At 46.4% G+C, this 18,666-nt stretch overlaps 1 protein-coding gene across 1 annotated transcript; it reads right to left on the bottom strand.

Annotated features, from left to right (window-relative positions):
- Positions 1-803: 803 nt before the first annotated feature.
- DDX23 (DEAD-box helicase 23) lies at positions 804-17,206 on the bottom strand. The gene is made up of 17 exons (XM_070410324.1): positions 17,122-17,206; positions 12,416-12,624; positions 11,954-12,058; positions 10,244-10,337; positions 10,070-10,135; positions 9,154-9,292; positions 8,759-8,892; positions 8,513-8,625; positions 6,928-7,071; positions 6,605-6,830; positions 6,164-6,309; positions 5,286-5,463; positions 4,305-4,547; positions 3,733-3,884; positions 3,417-3,525; positions 2,307-2,481; positions 804-1,673 (listed from the first exon to the last, which is right to left on the bottom strand). The coding sequence occupies exons 2-17, from the start codon at positions 12,622-12,624 to the stop codon at positions 1,450-1,452; spliced, it is 2,457 nt and encodes an 818-aa protein (XP_070266425.1). The 5' UTR covers positions 17,122-17,206; the 3' UTR covers positions 804-1,449.
- Positions 17,207-18,666: the final 1,460 nt, after the last annotated feature.

The following is an 18,666-nucleotide window of genomic DNA, read 5'->3' as shown; positions in this document are numbered from 1 at the left end:
CTTTGGGCTCCTGTTCTGTCTGCCGGCTCAGGTGGCCAGTTCCTCATTGTGTGGCCCAAGTCGAGAGAAGGCAAAGAAATGTCCTGGCCTTTCTCTCACAGAGGACCCACTGAGTGGGAAGGAGAAAAGGAGAGCTGGGAAGAAACTGTATTCCCAGCCACCACCCCCTCCCCAACTATGCCCTCAGGCCCAGGTGCTGGAGGGAAACATTCAGCAGCACAGAAAGGACTTGTTTTGGGAGGTGGGGAAGAGGCCACTCAGCCTACGCTGTCCCTGCCTCAGGCCCTATAGTTACAACCTAAACGCCATGTATTTGCCCAACAATTTTAGAGTAAGGAAGAACAGAGGAGTAAGATGGTACTGGGGGAGGACCCAGGCCCTGCAGCCCTCTTTTTACAACCTAACTCACCAATCCTTGAGGCTCCTGGTGCCCACCTCCACCCCCTCCCATGAGCAGTGAGCTCCGCAACTGGGGAGCCACAAGCAGAGAGACTGAAAGCTGGGTGTCAGGCACACATTGTGCCTCACCTGCCAGTTTCACAACTGCTTTCCTTTCTCACCCTGTGGAAAGCTCCCTAGGGGCTTTCCAGGCCAGCGCTACACGTTCAGTGAGGCTAGAGAAGGGGAGGAAAGATGCATGAGGATACTGCCGTCATGGCTTTTCCAACCCCAACGTGCCTCCTGTAGACTTTGACTATCAGCTGAGATCCTAGGCTCTGCTACAGATAAGATTTTCTTTCATCTCCTGTCTGTCTTCTGTGGTACCAGGGAGCCCCTGGGAGAGGAAGTTAGCTAGAACTAGATACAGCCTTAATATTCATTTATTCTCAGAACATACAAACTCATCTTTTCAGAGAATAGAAAACAAATTTTACTCAGTGACTTCAAGATGGACACAGCCGGCTCACCCTGACCCACATCTAAAAAACTTTCCTGGGTGAGGGATGCCTGGGGTGCACAGCACCCCTTGGCACAGGGGCCGTGCACAGCTCTAAACAAGGCTCTCACCTTGTTTTATAATCCAAAAGGGCAAATGCTATCAAAATGACAATGAGTCCAAGGTTCATAATCCTCACAGTGCCGATCCCTGGGTCATCTAGGGCAACAATGTTGCTGCAGCTTATGCTGTGCAAAGTGTCAAGTCTGTGCGAAGAAACCCTCCCAGCAGCCTGGGAGGCAAAGCCATTGGCTGCCCCTGACACTGGCAATCCCCAAGTCAGCCGGAGGGGCAGAGCTGGGCCCAAACCTGTGGTAATTTGTTCTCCCCATCTCCTGCAGCAGCTTCCCTCCTTTGCAGCCCACGCTCAGGCCTTCAAACCTGAGGGTCTAGCCAAGCAGTCTGAATTTTTCCTAAGCCCCCATAAGAGTGAGGACCTGGAAAGGGAGATGTGAGGGTCCTGAAGAACAGGCTTCAGAGCCTGCCTTGAAGCCGGTGGGAAGAGTGCTGTGTCAGGCAAAGATGGTCTCTTCCCGGCGCTTCTTGGTGAGGATGGTGCCTGGTTTGTGCTGGGCATCTGGGTGGTTGGCTAGCTCTGGGGGGCAGGAAGACACCGGGCTCTCCAGGATGGCTTGCTTCAGCTCATAGAACACAGCAGAGTCCTCTTTGGTGAGGAAGGTGATGGCCACACCACTCTTGCCTGCTCGTCCCGTGCGGCCAATGCGGTGGATATAATCTGGGGAAGGGGGAGAGGAACGTTACTCAGGGAACCAGGCCAGATGCCCTGGTGAGCAGTGTCTGAAGCCTCTACTTCTAAAGGCATCGTCCTCCCCACACCTCCACAGGCAGGAACAGAGCTCATACTACCTGAACCTGCAGTACCCACTGTGTTCTCCCCACAACTACTACTGATGGGGTCATCCTACCACACTAAGACTGAGGCCAAGTCCCATTATCTTCCACACCCCAACACAGTGTGCTACCCCCAGGTACTGGGACAACACGCCCACATGAGATAGCGTAGGAGCTCGTCCTGACCAGTGTGGCTCAGTTGGTTGGGTGTCATTCCGTTCACCAAAAGGTTGCTGGTTCCATTCCTGGTCAGGGCACATGCCCGGGTTGCGGGCTCAATCCCAGGTAGGGGGCATGCAGAAGGCAGCCAACTGATGTTTCATTCTCAATCAATGTTTCTCCGTACCCCCCTTCCTCTCTAAAAATCAATTTAAAATCTTAAAATAAAAGAGTAGGAGCTCTTCTCACTGGGACACGCCATGTGAGAGGCAGCTGTGAGACGGCAGCAGCACCCGACTAAAGGGGAATGAGACAAGCAGTGTCCCCTCCCCCAGACTGCAGCCACTTCCTCACTTACCTTCAATGTTTTTGGCCATATCATAGTTGACCACCATAGACACATCTTGGATGTCGATACCACGACCTGCCACATCTGTAGCCACCAAAATGTCCTTGGCCCCAGCCTTGAGGTTAGACAGTGCAAATTCTCGCTGCTCCTGGCCTTTTCCACCATGCAATGTACAAGCATTGTACTGTTGGGAGAATGGTGAGGTGAAGAAAATGCAATGGAATCATGGAAAGATACAGAAGTTAAGAGGGAGTAGGGACAGAGAGGGAGGGTTTCAGAGAGCAGCAGGTAGAAGGAAAAGGGAAAGGAGGCAGGAGAAAGAATGAATGCATTTGAAAGGAGAGTACATGTGAGCTGAAGAATGGGTGGGAGAGAACAGGATGTGGCATGGCAGAGAGCACCAGGGCAAGGTCAAAGGTAAAATCAGGGGTGAGATATGAAGCCACACAGATTAGAAGTAGAGAGGATGAGGGTGAAAGATGAGGGTAGAAAGCAGAGACCAAGAAGTTTAAGGAAGTTTAAACACTGAGTATCAAGACATTGATCTACTGACCCTTCTGACCACACTATCCCCTCCCAAACATTCATAAACACAACCTCTGACCCATCCTATTCCACATCCTCAGACCCTGCCAGAATACGTGTCTCAAAACCTCTCCCTAGCTGGGCCAGTGTAGCTCAGTGATTGAGCACCGACCTATAAACCAGGAGGTCACGGTTTGATTCCCGGTCAGAGTACATGCCCAGGTTGTAGGCTCCATCCCCAGTAGGGGGTGGGCAGGAGGCAGCCAATCAATGATTCTCTCGCATCATTGATGTTTCTCTCCTTCTCCTTTCCTCTCTGAGATCAATAAAAATATATTTAAAAAATAAATAACTCTCCCTAGCCCAAGCCCGCCTGGAGGAAGACCCAGGGAGCTCTGGCAGGCACTCCTGGAATGGACAGTCTTAGTCCTCCGATCTCCATCACACCTCCCTTTTCCCTCTGGCCCTGACTTGTTCAATACTGGAGAAATTGAAAAATGGGTGGAAATTGAGAGCAGGAGCCTAGGAAGGGCCCTCTAATTTCAGAAAGTAACACCAAAGAGACTGGACTTTGCCCTCCCCCGCCAGACACACCCCCATCTTCTCCAGGGATTTGGCCAAAACATCACAGCCCTTCTTCTGGTTGACGAAAATGATGATGGGTGGGTCAAAGCCTTGCTCCAAGATTGCCAGCAGCTTTTTCCTGGGGAGAAGAGGAGAAAAATGAGATGCACACTACCTCCTACTCAAGTGAAATGCCCAACCATGATCTACAGACATCAATTCCAGGCTCTTCAATGCCCATGGCACTGAACAAGAAAACAAGGCAGAACAATCGCCCTTCAGCCACCACTCCCACTGAAAAGGCCCCTTCTCCACCCCGTTTCCCCTGGCTCAGCTGTCCCCATACCTCTTCTCTGACTCTGACATGAGGAAGACCTTCTGTTCCACACGTTCATGAGGCTTGCCTGCAGAGCCGATGTACACCACAGCAGGTCGCCGAAGATAGCTCCGGGCCAGACGCTCCACGGCTGGGGGCATGGTGGCCGTGAACATGACCGTCTAGGAAAACAGGACACTCAGCCTTGGGCCCAGGAAGATACAATCACATATCCTACCATCGCCACAGGCAGTACAGCCCAGGCTGAAGAATCTAAAATAAACCATGGTGTAAACTTTCATAGCCACCACCTTAGGAAATAGTGTCCTTTGCCTTCCCACTTCTTTCCTTAGTACCTGAACTTGGCATCTCATGATGATAAGAAGGGCTGAGGGCATTGGCTAGCATCTATAGTGGACAGTACTGTGACTGGAATCATTTTTCCAGGGTTAAGCTAAATGGCTACAACTGTCAGAGGACTGCATCTAGGCAGGCCTCACCATTTTGGAAACATGTACTCTGAGCCCATGTAAGGCAAGAAGGGCCCGAGAGCAGGTCTGCCAACTTGCCCAAATCTTCCCAACCCAGGGAAGCAGCCTTACTTGGCGGTACTTATGTTTTCCTGACTCAAAGTTGGCCAACATCTTCTCAGGATCCTCAGCCTCATCCGTGTCCGGCTTCTGGTTGGTGACAGGCATGTGCTCCAGGATCTTCTGGACGTCTGGCTCAAAACCCATGTCAATCATCCTATCTGCCTCATCCAGAACCACGTAGGTACAGCGGCTCAGCACCAGATAGCGGTTTTCCAGCACATCAATCAGACGTCCTGGGGTAGCAATCACAATCTAGGGGGCATAGTGGAATCATATGTAGCCCCAGCAGATACACCCTTCTTCTCTCTTATGTGAACTACCCACTCACTTGGACAACAGAAACCCAATGCTAAGAAACTTAGACCCCCAACCTCTAATTATGTTTGGCAGTGAAGGTTCCTGAGAATTGGCACAAAATTGCTTGTTGCTATCTTGCATTTTTTCAGGAATGAATGGAGTCTCTGAGTAAGATATAGGGGTTAGACAGAGGAGGCAAAATCAGAAGGAACTTTCTTAGATGGAAGAGAGACTAAGAGATATCGTGAAGGGGGTTATATAAAGTAATACACTAAGAAGTCTGCAGAAAACTCAGTTCCTATATCAGACTTGTTATAAAAAGCTCTCCTTCCCTAGCCTGAAAAGGTAGCAACACACAAAGTCAATGACTTGGTCTGGCAGTGATTAAGGGCACAGGATTTGGATATGAATCTCAGCTCTGCCCACTGCCAACTGTGTGACTTTGGACAAGTTATTGACCAGAGCTTCAGCTGCATCTGTATAATGGACGTTCCCCTCTGTACTCTCATATGGTTGTGAGAATTACTGACATGCACAGTACAATCCCTGGTGCATAAGTTCTCAATAACAGTAGTACATCTATATAACCCAGCCCTCTTCTTCATTTGACTGAATGTCTGTGGCAGAAACCAGAAAAAGCCCTAAAACAGCACAGTCTAAATGGTGGGCTGGCTGCTGGCCAGGTGAACAAACCTCACAACCCATGCGCAGCCTGAAGCCCTGGTCTTCTCTGGAGATGCCGCCAATGACAGCCACAGTGCGGATGCCTAGTGGCTTCCCAAACTTGATGGTTTCTTCCTCAATCTGCTGAGCCAACTCACGGGTGGGGGCCAGGATGATAGCATAAGGGCCCTGGTCTGACTCTTCAATCCTGTGGTAAATGGGGCATCCCAGTTTCATGAGTTTTGGTTCCCATGCAGCCACAAACAGGAGCAAGACAAAGTCACACTTAAGAGCAGCTTTGGAAATGGAGAGGATGGTGGGAAGAGGGTGCAATGATCTCCCTTAAAAATCAGAGATTCCAATATGTATAACCCATGGACACAGACAACAGGGTGGTGAAGGCCTGGGGCGGTGGTGAGCTATAAGGAGTCAATGGGAGAAAAAAAGGAGACATATGTAATACTTTCAACAATAAAGATTAAAAATAAAATTGAATGTTTGAAGATTAAAAAAAGAAAAATCAGAGACTCCAGCTCGGCTAGTGTTGCTTAGTGGTTGAACATCGACCCATGAACCAGGAGATCATGTTTCGATTCCAAGTCAGGGCACATGTCCGGAGCTGCGGGCTTGATCCCCAGTAGGGAGCATGCAGGAGGCAGCCAATCAATGAGTCTCTCTCATCACTGATGTTTCTATCTCTCCCTCTCCTTTCCTCCCTAAAATCAATAAAAAAGAAAGGAAACCATGGGGGCAGACTAGAGGGGATTAATGGGGGGCAAAAGGGGACATATGGAATACTTTCAACAATAAAGATTTAAAAAAGAAAAAAAAGAAAACCAAACACTCATTTGCCACTTTCACCATCCCTACCCAGTTAAACCACTCCAACTGGTAACAGATGACCCCACCTGTCAATTTTGGGAAGAGTAGTGATCCAGACCAGTAACGGAATAAGGAAGGCTGCTGTCTTGCCGCTGCCAGTCTCAGCCACACCAATGATGTCACGATTCTGTAGCCCAATGGGAATTGCCTGACGCTGGATAGGTGTTGGTTCCTGCAGTGACCCAGAGAGAGTAATGGGTACAGGCAGAATTATACTACCTGGGCTACTGCCGATAGAGTGGGCACATATGCTAGCACAATGGGAGGACACCAAGCCTAGTTCACAGGAATGGGGACCTGAGAAGAAACACAATCACCGAAGGCCAATACTTCCACCAGGAAGTAATAGACAATATCACCTTGGTGCCCTCTGGCAGAGAAGGCACCCAACAGTCAAGGCACAAAGTTTGTATCCCCTACAACATAGGAACATTCCAGGTCTTCTGAACCAATCTGCCCCTCCTCACCTTGTAGCCACACTTATCAATGACCTCCAAGATGTGTGGGGGCAGAGAAGAGTCTTTCCATGATCGGATGGGATTAGGGATCTTGCCACCTTTGGTGGTAATGCTGTAGTCCTCACGGAAGATCCGCCAGTCCCTGTCCGTCATCTCATCTAACTTCTTCTGGGACCAATGACGATCATCCCAGCGCTGCTTGGCTTCCTTCTTACGAAGTTTGCGGAGTCTTGCCCTGGAGCAGGAGCATGAGGAATAAGTGGGATCAGTTTTCCCAACTCCTTTCTGTACACTCTGGGCTGTGCCCAACCACCCCAGCCCTGACCACTCACTCCTCCTGCTCCTTTTCTTCCAGTGTCCTCCTCTTCTCCATTAGGTCTCCATAGAAACGTGACTGTTCTCGTTTCTGCTGCTTTAGGTCGATGCCTGCAATGAAGCCTCGCCCCAACAACTGCACCTGGTGCCGTTCTTTGTACCTGGGATTGGGACAGAGGAAGAAAAAAAGGAGCTGTTACAGCAGCAGGAGGGAAGAACAGACTACCAATATGTACATTTCCCTTCCTAGCCAGGGTCTTTCCTCACCCAGAGTGTTGGGTTAATACTAGTTTATCAACTTCCCCATCCCAGCTTATCTTAATCCTATCTCTATAGTCATTGTTTCTCTCTACAACTGACAACCTACGGAATGGGAGAAGTTATTTGTTAATAATACATCTAATAAGGGGTAATATCTAAAATATATAAAGAACTCAGGCTCTCTGCCATGTGAAGATACAGTAAGAAGATGGCCATGTACAAATCAAGAATACTGTTCTCACTAAACACTAGATACCCTGAATCCTTGATGTTAGATTTCTCAGCTTTCAGAATTGCAAGCAATGTTTGCTGTTGAAAAATAAATAAATAAAATATATAAAGAACTCATACAACTTAACACCAAAAAGACAAACAATCTGAGTAAAAATATGGGCTGAGGACCTGAATAGACACTTCTTCAAAGAGAATATACAGATGGCCATTAGACACATGAAAAGATGCTCAACATCACTAATTATCAGGGAATGCAAATCAAAACCACAATATCATCTCACATATGTCAGAATGCCTATTATCAAAAAGTAACAAGTATTGGGGAGAATGTAGACAAAAGGGAACCCTTGTACACTGTTGGTGGGATTACAAAATTGGTGTAGCCACTATGGAAAACAGTATGGCAGTTCCTCAAATAACTAAAAATAAAACTAACATATGACTCAGCAATCCTACTTCTGAGTATTTATCCAAAGACAGCCAAAACACTAACTGGAAAAGATACATGCACCCCTATATTCACTGCAGCATTATTTACAACAGCCAATATATGGAAGCAACCTAAGTGTCCATCAATAGACAATTGGACAAAGAAAATGTGGTACACATATACAATGGAATACTATTCGGCCATAAAAAAAGAATAGAACTTTACAATTTGCAACACATGGATGAACCTAGAGGGTATTGTGTTAAGTGAAATAAGTCAGACAGAGAAAGACAACTACCATATGATTTCACTTGTATGTGGAATCTAAAAAGACAAAATAAATACACCAACAAAACAGAAATAGACTCATAGATACAGAGAACTGATGGGACAGATGGAAGGGGGTTGGGGAACATGAGTGAAAAGGGTGAAAGAATTAAGAAGTACAAATAGGCAGTTTCAGAATAGTCACGGGATGTAAAGTAGCGCATAGAAAATATAGTCAATACTATTGTAATAACTATGTATGGTCTCAGGTGGGTACTAGACTTATGGGGGGATCACTCTGAAAGTTACATAAATGTCCAACCACTATGCCATATACCTGAAACTAATAGAATATTGAACGTCAACTGTAATTTAAAAAAAAGATCTAGTTTAGGCCTGAAGCCACTCACAGTGGGTTGTAGTCGATAGATGTGTCCTCAGATGCATCCCACTCAAAGACAAACTTGCGGTCATTGAGATGCCTCGTTCGGCGCCGCTTCTTAATGCCACCCAGGTAACGCTCCTGCCCACAGACAGAACACAGAGCCCATCAAGCTTGAGGCCCAAAGCTCGCATGCAGAGATCAGAAGGGCTAAATAATGAAAGCTCATTTGTGTGTGGGGAGGAGGGAGTGAAAACAGAACCAAGGCCTGCACCTTAATGGCATGCAGTTCCTTGCTCTTATCCTTCTCCTCCCGGATCTTCTGCCGCCCTTCCTCATCCTCATTTCCATTGGTCTCCCGTTCCATCCTCTCCCTGCGTTCCCGTCGTTCTCGCTCCTGAGGGTCTTCTGCAGACCAAACAAAGCAAAGCTGCAGAAGAGCTCAGTGGAAATAAAAAAGAGCATGCAGGACCCAGACAATGGACACCAAATGAGAAAAAGGGAGATTTATGAGACAAGGGAAATGGGGGATATAACAGAAAGATACTTTTCTTATAAACTTCCCCCATCCTTTCCTCTTCCAAAGTATAGAACAAGTTTCTAGCTCTTCCTACCCCATCCCACCCATTTCTATTCCATCCGGGGGCCACAGGGGGTAGGAAAACGAACCCAACATTTTCCTGCCCAAGTCTTGAAACTGTTTCCTTTTCTTCCTCTCTTCTTCAAGCATCTTCTGCCGCTCTTCCACCTCCTGCTGCCGTCGCTTCAGGGCTTCCGCCTCCCGTTCTGCTTTGGACAGGAACTTGGGCTACAAAATAGATGGGAACTGTAAACAAAGGAGCTAGAACACCACTGATGTTTGGGAGATGGCAGGGAGCTCAAAAATACTTGCTCAGGCATTAAACCTGTTAAGAAAAATACAAACAGGCTTAGGATCTTGTTATGGGCTGAATTTTGTCCCCTCAAGATGCATATATGGAAGCCATAACCCCCAGTACCTCAAATTGTGACTGTATTTGGAGATAGAGCCTTTACAGAGGCACTGAAGGTAAAATGAGGCCCTTAGGGTAAGTCCTAATTCAATCTGACTGGTGTCCTTAAAAGAAAAAGAAAAAATTGCCCCAGCTGGTGTGGCTCAGTTGGTTGAGCATCGTTCCATGTACCAGGAGGTCACTGGTTTGATTCCCAGTCAGGGCACATGCCCAGGCTGTGGGCTCAATCCCCAGTAGGGTGTGTGCAGGAGGCAGTTGATGTTTCTCTCTGATCGATGTTTCTGTCTCTCTCTCCCTCTCCCCTCCTCTCTGAAATCAATAAAAAATATTTTTAAAAAAATATATTTTTTAAAAATTTGGACACATAGACACCAGGAATACGCATGCCCAGAGGTAAGACCGTGTGAAGACAAAGACATTTATCCACAAACCAAGGAGAAAGGCTTCAGAAGAAACAGCCCTGCTGCCTCTTTGATTTCAGACAACTGGCCTCCAGAATGGGGAGCAAATAAATTGCTGTTGTTTGAGTGAACCAGCCTGTCGTGTTTTCTATGGCAGCCCGAGCCAACTAATACAGACCCTCAAGTTCTTACCTTAGCCTCAGCTTCTTCCTCAGCCTTTTTCTTGGCCAGAAGTTCCTCTAGGGATAATGGCTGGGCCTGAAGATAAAACACAGAACTTCAGTCCATAAAGGCTCTATCCCTTTGAAGATCACAAAATTGGGCTTGAATTCAAGAGGAAAATGAGAAACCCTTCCTCTTGCTTGCCTTAGGCTTCTTATCACCATGTTCATCCTCGTCATCCTTCTTAGAGTCTCTGTCTTTCCGAGATTTAAAATCTTTTCCTCGTCCAGGAGATAAACTTCAAGAAAAAAGAACAGAAAAGGTCTATTGCTGCCTTACCCCAGCCCCTGAATAGGTCACCCAAAAAGAGGATGGAAGTTTTCCCATGACTCAGCAAGATTGGCCCAGAGTCACCCACAGGACTGGATGCTTCCTTTGCAGGCATGGTCACTCTGCCTGCTCTGAAACACAATGATGGCCCTGTCTTGGTCCCAATCTACCTGAATCTCCTATTCTGAAACTAAGTTCTTCTGGCATGTGGGTCTTCACTTCAAAATATTTCCAAATACTTTGATGTCAAAAATATTTCCTCCTTGCCGAAACCGGTTTGGCTCAGTGGATAGAGCGTCGGCCTGCGGACTGAAGGGTCCCGGGTTCGATTCCGGTCAAGGGCATGTACATTGGTTGTGGGCACATCCCCAGTGGGAGATGTGCAGGAGGCAGCTGGTCGATGTTTCTAACTCTCTATCCCTCTCCCTTCCTCTCTGTAAAAAATCAATAAAATATATTAAAAAAAAAAAAAAATTTCCTCCAAATAGCAGTTGCACATTGAAGGAAAAAAAATCCTGCTTCATAATTCACAGTGAATTTAGTCTACACAGCCACCCATACACACCCTTCCAAGACACTGCTATATATGTCCCTTCCTCATTTTCCTTACTATCAGTCATAGCAATCCTTTCCCCACATCTGCTAAAAGTGTAATCTTCAAGAGATCTCAAACAACTTTGTTATAAGAATTCTGTCCTTTGCCCTGAATTCTAAGTACATATTGGGGCCAAATAAAAACTCTGCATAAAAAGTTTCCAGAAGAAAGCTATCAAGACACTAGGGAAGCCCTAGCCAGTTTGGCTCAGTCGATAGAGTGTCGGCCTGTGGACTGAAGGGTCCCAGGTTCAATTCTGGTCAAGGGCACATGCCCAGGTTGTGGGCTCAATCCCCAGTAGGGGGCGTGGAGGAGGCAGCCAGTCAATGGTTCTCTCTCATCATTGATGTTTCTTTCTCTCTTTCCCTCTCCCTTCCCCTCTGAAATCAATAAAAAATGTTTATTAAAAAAAAAAAAAAGACACTAGGGCATTAAGCTATTCCCAAAAACACATGCTGTATAACCTGGGTAGAAAACTGAATGGTTCAGTGGAGCTAAAGGAATGCTTTGTAGGCTGGTAACCTTTTCAAACTCATTTCTAAATTCTAAGAACAAGATGACCCTCAAGAGTTGTGACTTCACTAACTGTTATATGTTCTAAAGACACATGCCTTCTAAAAAGGACAGCTCTGTCCAACCGGCGTGTTTCAGTGGTTGAACATCGACCTATGAACTAGGAGGTAATGGTTCAATTCCCGGTCAGGACATATACCCAGGTTGTGGGCTTGATCCCCAGTGTGGGGCATGAAGGAGGCAGCCAATCAATGATTCTCTCTCATTACTGGTGTTTCTCTCTCTCTCCCTCTCCCTTCTTCTCTGAAATCAATAAAAATGTATTTTCAAATAAAAATAAAAAAGTCAGCTCTGCAGTAACTGCCAACAGGATCCACTAAGGAAAATTTACCTTCTTACAAAGCTGACCAAACTCAGATGCAGAGAGAAGGAGATGGGAGCATTCCCCGCAAGCGCCCTCTCATTCCCTCAGGTACCTGGATCGTTTCCGGTCCTTGTCCCGTCTGTGCCCATCCTTATCCCGATCGCGGTCCTTCTTATTCCGATCCCGCTCCTTATCTCGCTCTCGGTGCCGTCGGTCTCTGAAGACAACAAATTTAAGAAATCACTGGATATTTCCAGAGTATCGGGCTCCACTGCAGCCTAAGAAGGTCCCACAATCTTTTCTCCCCAGTAAAATGTTACAAATTGAGAAATGTGTTTCTTGGGGAAGTTATGAGGGGTTCTAAGATCTTACAGCTCTGAGTTGCACTGCTAAGTATTAATGGCAATGATAGGACATGGACTATATGAACAGATGAACTAACTCTGGACCTTTTGAGCTAATGAGGCTCTAGGTACAGATCCCTCCTAATCTGGAGGTGTCAGAGGAACCAGGAATGAAGAAGTCTGAAATGTACTCTCCCTTTCCACATAGCAGACATACAAAGTTACTCTACCTTTCCGTAGACTTGGACCGGGAACGGGAGCGAGATCGGCTGCCCCCTCGACGCCTATCCCTTGACCGATGCCGCTTTCTATCTTTAGAAGGGGAAGATTTCCGGTCCCGGTCTCTATCCCGTTCTCTGTCAGGTGACCGAGATCGCTTCCTTTCCTCCTTGGAAGGTGACACATCACGGTCCTTCTTGTCAGCCAACTCTCCTGCCATCTGTCAAGGGTAAGAGGAGTACTTATTATGTACTGGGTACTACTCTAAACTGTTTATATATAAGTACTTAATCTCAAAACAACCCTATGACTCAGATATATTAACATGCCTACCTTATAGATGAGGAAACTGAAGCTCAGGTGTATAAAGTAACTTGCCTAAGGACACACAGGTGGTAAATGGCAGAGTTCCAGGCAGTGGACTCCAGAGGCCCACTTTTACTCATTATACTATACTAGTGGCCCAGTGCATGAAATTTGTGCATGGGGAAGGGGTCCCCTCAGCCCGGCCTGCACCCTCTCCAATCTGGGACCCCCTCGGGGGACATCCCTCTTGCAATCCGGGACCGCTGGCACCTTACCGCTCACCTGCCTGCCAGCCTGCTTACCCCCAACTGCCCCCCACCGCCGGCCTGCTCACCCCCAACTGCCTCCCCCACTGGCCTGCTTGCCCCCAACTGCCCCCCCGCCGCTGGCCTGCTCGCCCCCAACTGCCCCCCCCACCTGCCTGCTCGCCCCCAACTGCCCCCCCCCCCGCCGGCCTGCTCGCCCCCAACTGCCCCCCTGCTGGCCTGCTCACCCCCAATTGCCCCCCACTCCAGCCTGATTGCCCCTAACCACCTCTGCCTTGGCCCCATCACCATGGCTTTGTCTGAAAGGAAGTCTGGAAGGTCTCCGGGTCTAATTAGCATATTATCCTTTTATTAGTATAGATTGCCTTTCTGTGGTTAGTTGTTGGGGTCCATCCCCAGCAGGTCCAAGCATTCCCAAAGGTGTGGACGGAGTCGGCAAAGAAGGAATGACACAGAAGCAGCATTCAGTTGATCATCATAGCCAGGATCTCCAGCCAAGTTCTGTCTTTTTTGTCTTGTTACATCTGTATTTGTACCAGTTGATTTTAATCCTATCAATTCTATTCCAAAGGTTAGGGCGTTTCTTATCTCCATTCCAAGGTTACTCTATTGTTCTATTAAGCTACAAGGAAGTAACTGAAGGAGATTATCCTAAGTAAAGATTATGTAGCTTAAGCGTGATTGTTAAAGTGATTAATTACCCACCTGGCACTTAGTTAAGGGCTTTTATTACCTCCCTAACTCCAGGGAAAAATCCTCACCTGGGGAAACAACCTTTCTTGGGGAGGTGGTCCTGTTTAAAACACATAGCGCTAAGAAGGGGAGAAAACATATTAAGAACAGTATGCCATATACGCCAGGTCCCTTGAAACATATGCTGTGCAGATGTTTCTTTCCTGCAGCGACTGTGTCAAGCAGCAAGGATGGACCGGCTTCTGGCAGTTAGTTTTTGTATATATTCATTTCTAAAAGTATATAACTAATATACCTCATTTTTAAATTTAGACTGCAAGAGTATTAAAAGAGATGTTAGTGAATAGTGTACTCCTACCTCTAGAAACATCCTATATTGCTTATCTTAGGTCTGCCAGCCCACCAGAATCAGTCAACACACAAACCTAAGGGGATATGTTCTCTTGAGCTCACAAAAAAGCTCAAAAGTGGGGAGGGCTGTCTAACTTTGAGATTTGGCATTATAGTTACCATTTCAAGGAAAAACTAAATTTAACTGGAGAAACAGAAAGGTACTTCTAGTTATACAATGGGAAAAGCTTGAAGGGTACATAGGACCTCCATGAACTTTTTTATTTTTTTGCAACTTCCTATAAACCTATAATTATTTCAGAAGAAAGAAGAAAGGTAGATACCAAAAACTATAGGTCGTAGACATTCTGACTGGCATTCCCTACTCAGATTTTCACAGTTTTGATCATTACCCAGTCCCATGACAGGTTTGCGCAGGAATTAAGTCCCATTCCCTTTTGCCTGGGAACACTGAACACTGCCACACTGTCAACTGTCTTTCAGACTACAAAATCTCCTTCACTTCACTTGCTAAAACAACAGCGAGTCTGAATCTGCCTCTACCCCATCATCATCATCATCATCATCACAACCATCATCACCATCCCCAACTTGGGATAAATTTCTCAGAACTTATTTTAGCCTCAAATGGTTCAGCTAGAATATCAGTCCCCTAAGCTTTAGTTTACAACCCCCTTTTCCAATGTCATACCCTGCCATATATCTTTAAGAAGGGAGAACTTACAAAGAAAAGAAAAATGAACAAGTAGCACTTTCAAAAGGTGGAGAAACATCCCATTTTATCTCACGACTGCCTGAGAAATGACTGAATGTTCTATATCAGTACCTCAAATTATATTGATGTCTCTACCAAGTACAGCCCTAAGAAAACACTCCAGAAGAAAGGCTATTTTCTCTAGAAAGCATCCTACACATCATTAATTGTTTCAATAAATATTAATTGAGCATCTGATAGGTGCCAGAAACTGTTCTGTGTACCAGAGATATACCTATAAACAAAACAAAGTCTCAGATCTCTAACACTTAAATTCCAGTAAAGCAGACAACAGTTAAGTAATAAGTTCAAATAGTAACAAGAACTAATGAAGAGAATAAAACAGATATAATGGGGAGAGGTATGAGCAAGAGACAAGAAAGTGCAGGAAAAGAATTTTTTACATGCACTGTAAGCTGAGATTTGAATGATGGGAAAGAGAGAGCCTACAAAAAACAGGTAAAAGAACTTACTGGGTAGAAGCAATTATTAAGGGACTGGGCAGGAATTAGCTTAGCGTGTCTGCCAATTAAAAACAGACTTGTGTGAGTCTGGCCAGTGTGGCTCAGTGGCTGAGCGTTGACTTGTGAACTAGGAGGCTGTGGTTTGATTCCTAGTCAGGGCACATGCCTAGATTTCAGGCTCCATCCCCAGTCAGGAGCGTGCAGGAGGCAGCCAATCGATTCTCCCTCATCATTGATGTTTCTGTCTCTCTCCCTTCCTCTCTGGAATCAATAAAAATATATATATATTTTTAAAAGGGTGGAAACAGAACCATTGAGAATGCTATTATAGTAGTCTAGACAAGAGATGACAGGGGCTTGTTCTAGGAAAGTGGCAATGAAGGTGAAAAGAAGTAGACGGCTTCAGGATATATTTGGAGGCAGAGCTGACAGGACGTACTAATAATGAAGGGAGAGAGGGGAAAGGGACACAACGACAGCTCCTAAATTTATGGTTTGAGCAACCTAGTGGTTCCTGGTGCCATCAGTGACTGACAAAGACTGGGGGAGAGGGAGTGAGGAGACTTAGGAGGAAATAACGTTTCCTTTTGGACATGTCAGCTAAGAAAACCAAACGGAGATTGCAGGAAGGCAGTTGAAAATGCAACTCTGGAATTCAGAACAGAGACCGTGGAGACAAAAATTTATGTCATTGATGCTTAGATGGTTTTTAAAGCCATGGGACACTAAGTTATAACACCTAAGTAGGCAGTATGGTTAAAGAAGAAAACAAACAAGAAGGAACGCAGGGCTGAGTTCTGGAACACTATAACATTTGGAGGAAAAGCTGGAAAGAAGCTAACCTCACTGAGAAAGGAGTGGGGGGTGGGGTGGGGGGAGGTAAAGTAAAAGGAGGAAAAAGGGACTTCCACGATCTGGAAATAACAGAAGCCAAAGCACGTTTCAAGGAGGGAGTAGTTAGCTGTGCCAAGTGGAGGAAGACTAGGAGAGAGAGGAGTGGTGACTCTTGAATCTCAAAAAATGGAGGTGGTCGGTAACCCTGACAAGAGCTATTTCGATGGCACTGGGGTAGAAGCCTGAGCGGAGTGAGTTTAGAAGAGAATGAGAAGCGAGAAGACAGTAAACACAGGCAACTTTTATTCCAAGTTCTACTTATTTATCACGGGCACACCCTAGCCATTGCTTTCAGCAGCCCTCCTTGCAAATCTCCAGATCTTTGAGTTCCTCAGTTCTTGTAGGGCAGGGGCACATTCTTTCTTGTTGTTAAGTTTTTGTCATACATCCACTACATGCAAGGCACTGTGCTAGGTGCTGTGAGAGTTACAAAACGAAATCAGGAAGTTTGTTCTGTAGAACAATACAGGTTATGAGACACATACCAAGATGAAGGCTCAGATGGAGTATCTATTGCATGAGTTCAAAGAAGTTTCCTTTCATTTGTAACATCTGCAGAGGAAGTGGCTTTTAGCATTTAAGTATAGGTAGAATTTAAAGATGTGTAATTGAGGTTGCGGAAAATAAGTCATTCCGGGAAAAAGAAATAATATAGAAGGCGCCGAGGCGGGAAAGCATGACTGGTTCTGGGAGAAAAGCCAGGGTCCTAGTTTGGCTGGAGCAAGGGCTACTCAAAACAAGAAGGAATAAGGTCAGACGGGGGGCATCCCAGATGCTGTGCCATGGGACTTGGCCTGCGTTCCCCAGAACCAACACGACCCTCTGGGGCCCGCGCCCCTTCGCTCTTGCCGGCTAGAGCCTTCCGGGCTCAGGCCCCTTCCCTGAGCCGTTCTTCCCCGCCTGGTCCCGGAGTCAGGGGCCACCGCCGTGCCTCCACTCGCGCCCTCTGTGCAAGCTCGTGGGAACCGCCTCCATCGCCCGGGACTCACCACTCTGACTCTGAACCGCCCAACGCGGCCTCAACGTCGCCGAACAGTCGCCATCTTTCCCTTTTCCGGGTCGCCGAGATGCACCCCCACGACCGCGCGGCAAGCTGGGAAGGCGAGTTCCTAATACTGGGCTGCACTTGCCCATGAGCGCTCCAGAACTACCAATCCCAGAATGCACGGCGCCAGCGTCAACCCCGGGGCGCGGAGTCTGCTGGGCAATGTAGTTCGCCAAACATCTGAGTCGGCCAGCGGAAGAGTTTTCCGTGGGTAGGCTTCCCGCAAAAGGCTCTTTTCCAGCGCCGTCTTCTTGGAATATGCTGGTCTTCCTAGAAACTGCAGTCAACGACTACCATGGCTTGTGGCTTACTTCCCTTTGTGGAAAGCGTTTTTACAAAAATATCTGTGGGAGAGATTATTAGTCCCACTTCATAGGTGGACAAATACCAGTAAAAGTTAAGTTACAGCCCTAACCGGTTTGGCTCAGTGGATAGGGTGTCAGCCTGCCGACTCAAGGATCCCAGGTTCAATTCCCGTCAGGGCCATGTACCTTGGTTATGGGCACTGAAGTATGGTAGCAATCATCTCAGGTAGAAACTGTAGTTTAACTTTAACCCTGCTGTTTGGCTTCTGTGTTTATTTGCTTTGTTTAACAATAGAAAATTTACTTTGATTTTCTAAATTGTATAAGTCATCCTATTCGATTAAATGCCTTATTGATTGTAATGTGAATATCCCATGGGTTGTGGTCATACTGGTCTTAGAAAGCACATTTTCCTTTACCTGGGAAGGACAGCACAGTTATCCCAAGGTCAGAGGGCTCCAGTTAACGTATCCTTGTTGACTCGGTGTTCCAGAGACCCAAAACTGTAATTTGGATAACATGCCTAAGTTTAACCCAGGTTCCCAGGGCTCTAAATAAGGTGTTTCTGTCAATTCAGTGACCCGGAGACCCAAAACTATAATTAACATGCTGCTTCTGCTTCTGTAAACTGCTTTTTTGCAAACCAGGTTCCTCATTCCAAACCTTGAGATGTAATCAATACCTTTTTGATCCTTGCCTATATAAGTCTGGCTTTGTCACCATCTTATCACTATGAGATTTGGGAAAGCAAAATGGCCCCTCATAGTCCTGGATTGCAATAAATGTGACTCTAATTAGACTTCTTGAGGCATCCTTCTGTGATTCGAGGGGTACATTAGAACAGCACAACCCCAGTAGGGAGTGTGCAGGAGGCAGCTAATCGATGTTTCTAACTCTCTATCCTTCTCCCTTCCTCTCTGTAAAAAAAATCAATAAAATATATTTTTAAAAAATAAAATAAATCAACATTCTCTTAAAAAAAAAAGTTAGGTTACAGATGTAGCTGAGTATTTCACAATGAAGGTGGATCTGTTCATTGTTTGGGACTATCCCAGGTTTAGGAGAACGTTTCAGCAATCCACGATAATAACTCCTTTATTGAGACAGCTCAAAATGAGGCCACACAACAGATTCCAAAGTTCTGGGCAGTGGCACATGTTTTCTCAACACTCCAGATAGGACCG

This window comes from Myotis yumanensis, unplaced genomic scaffold, assembly GCF_028538775.1.
Source record: "Myotis yumanensis isolate MYYU_CA2020_CCGP unplaced genomic scaffold, mMyoYum1.0.hap1 SCAF_3, whole genome shotgun sequence".
Lineage (NCBI taxonomy): Eukaryota > Metazoa > Chordata > Mammalia > Chiroptera > Vespertilionidae > Myotis > Myotis yumanensis.
This window is presented reverse-complemented; position numbering and strand designations above follow the sequence as displayed.

What these genes read in the sequence shown, in the direction of transcription:
- DDX23 (XM_070410324.1), bottom strand. Translation starts at nt 12,624, where the DNA reads ATGGCAGGAGAGTTGGCTGACAAGAAGGACCGTGATGTGTCACCTTCC. An exon ending in AAGGACCGGAAACGATCCAG is followed by an intron (nt 10,338 to 11,953) that starts GTACCTGAGGGA and finishes TTTTTCTTGAAG; the next exon opens with TTTATCTCCTGGACGAGGAA. An exon ending in TTGATAAGTGTGGCTACAAG is followed by an intron (nt 6,310 to 6,604) that starts GTGAGGAGGGGC and finishes GGGTCACTGCAG; the next exon opens with GAACCAACACCTATCCAGCG.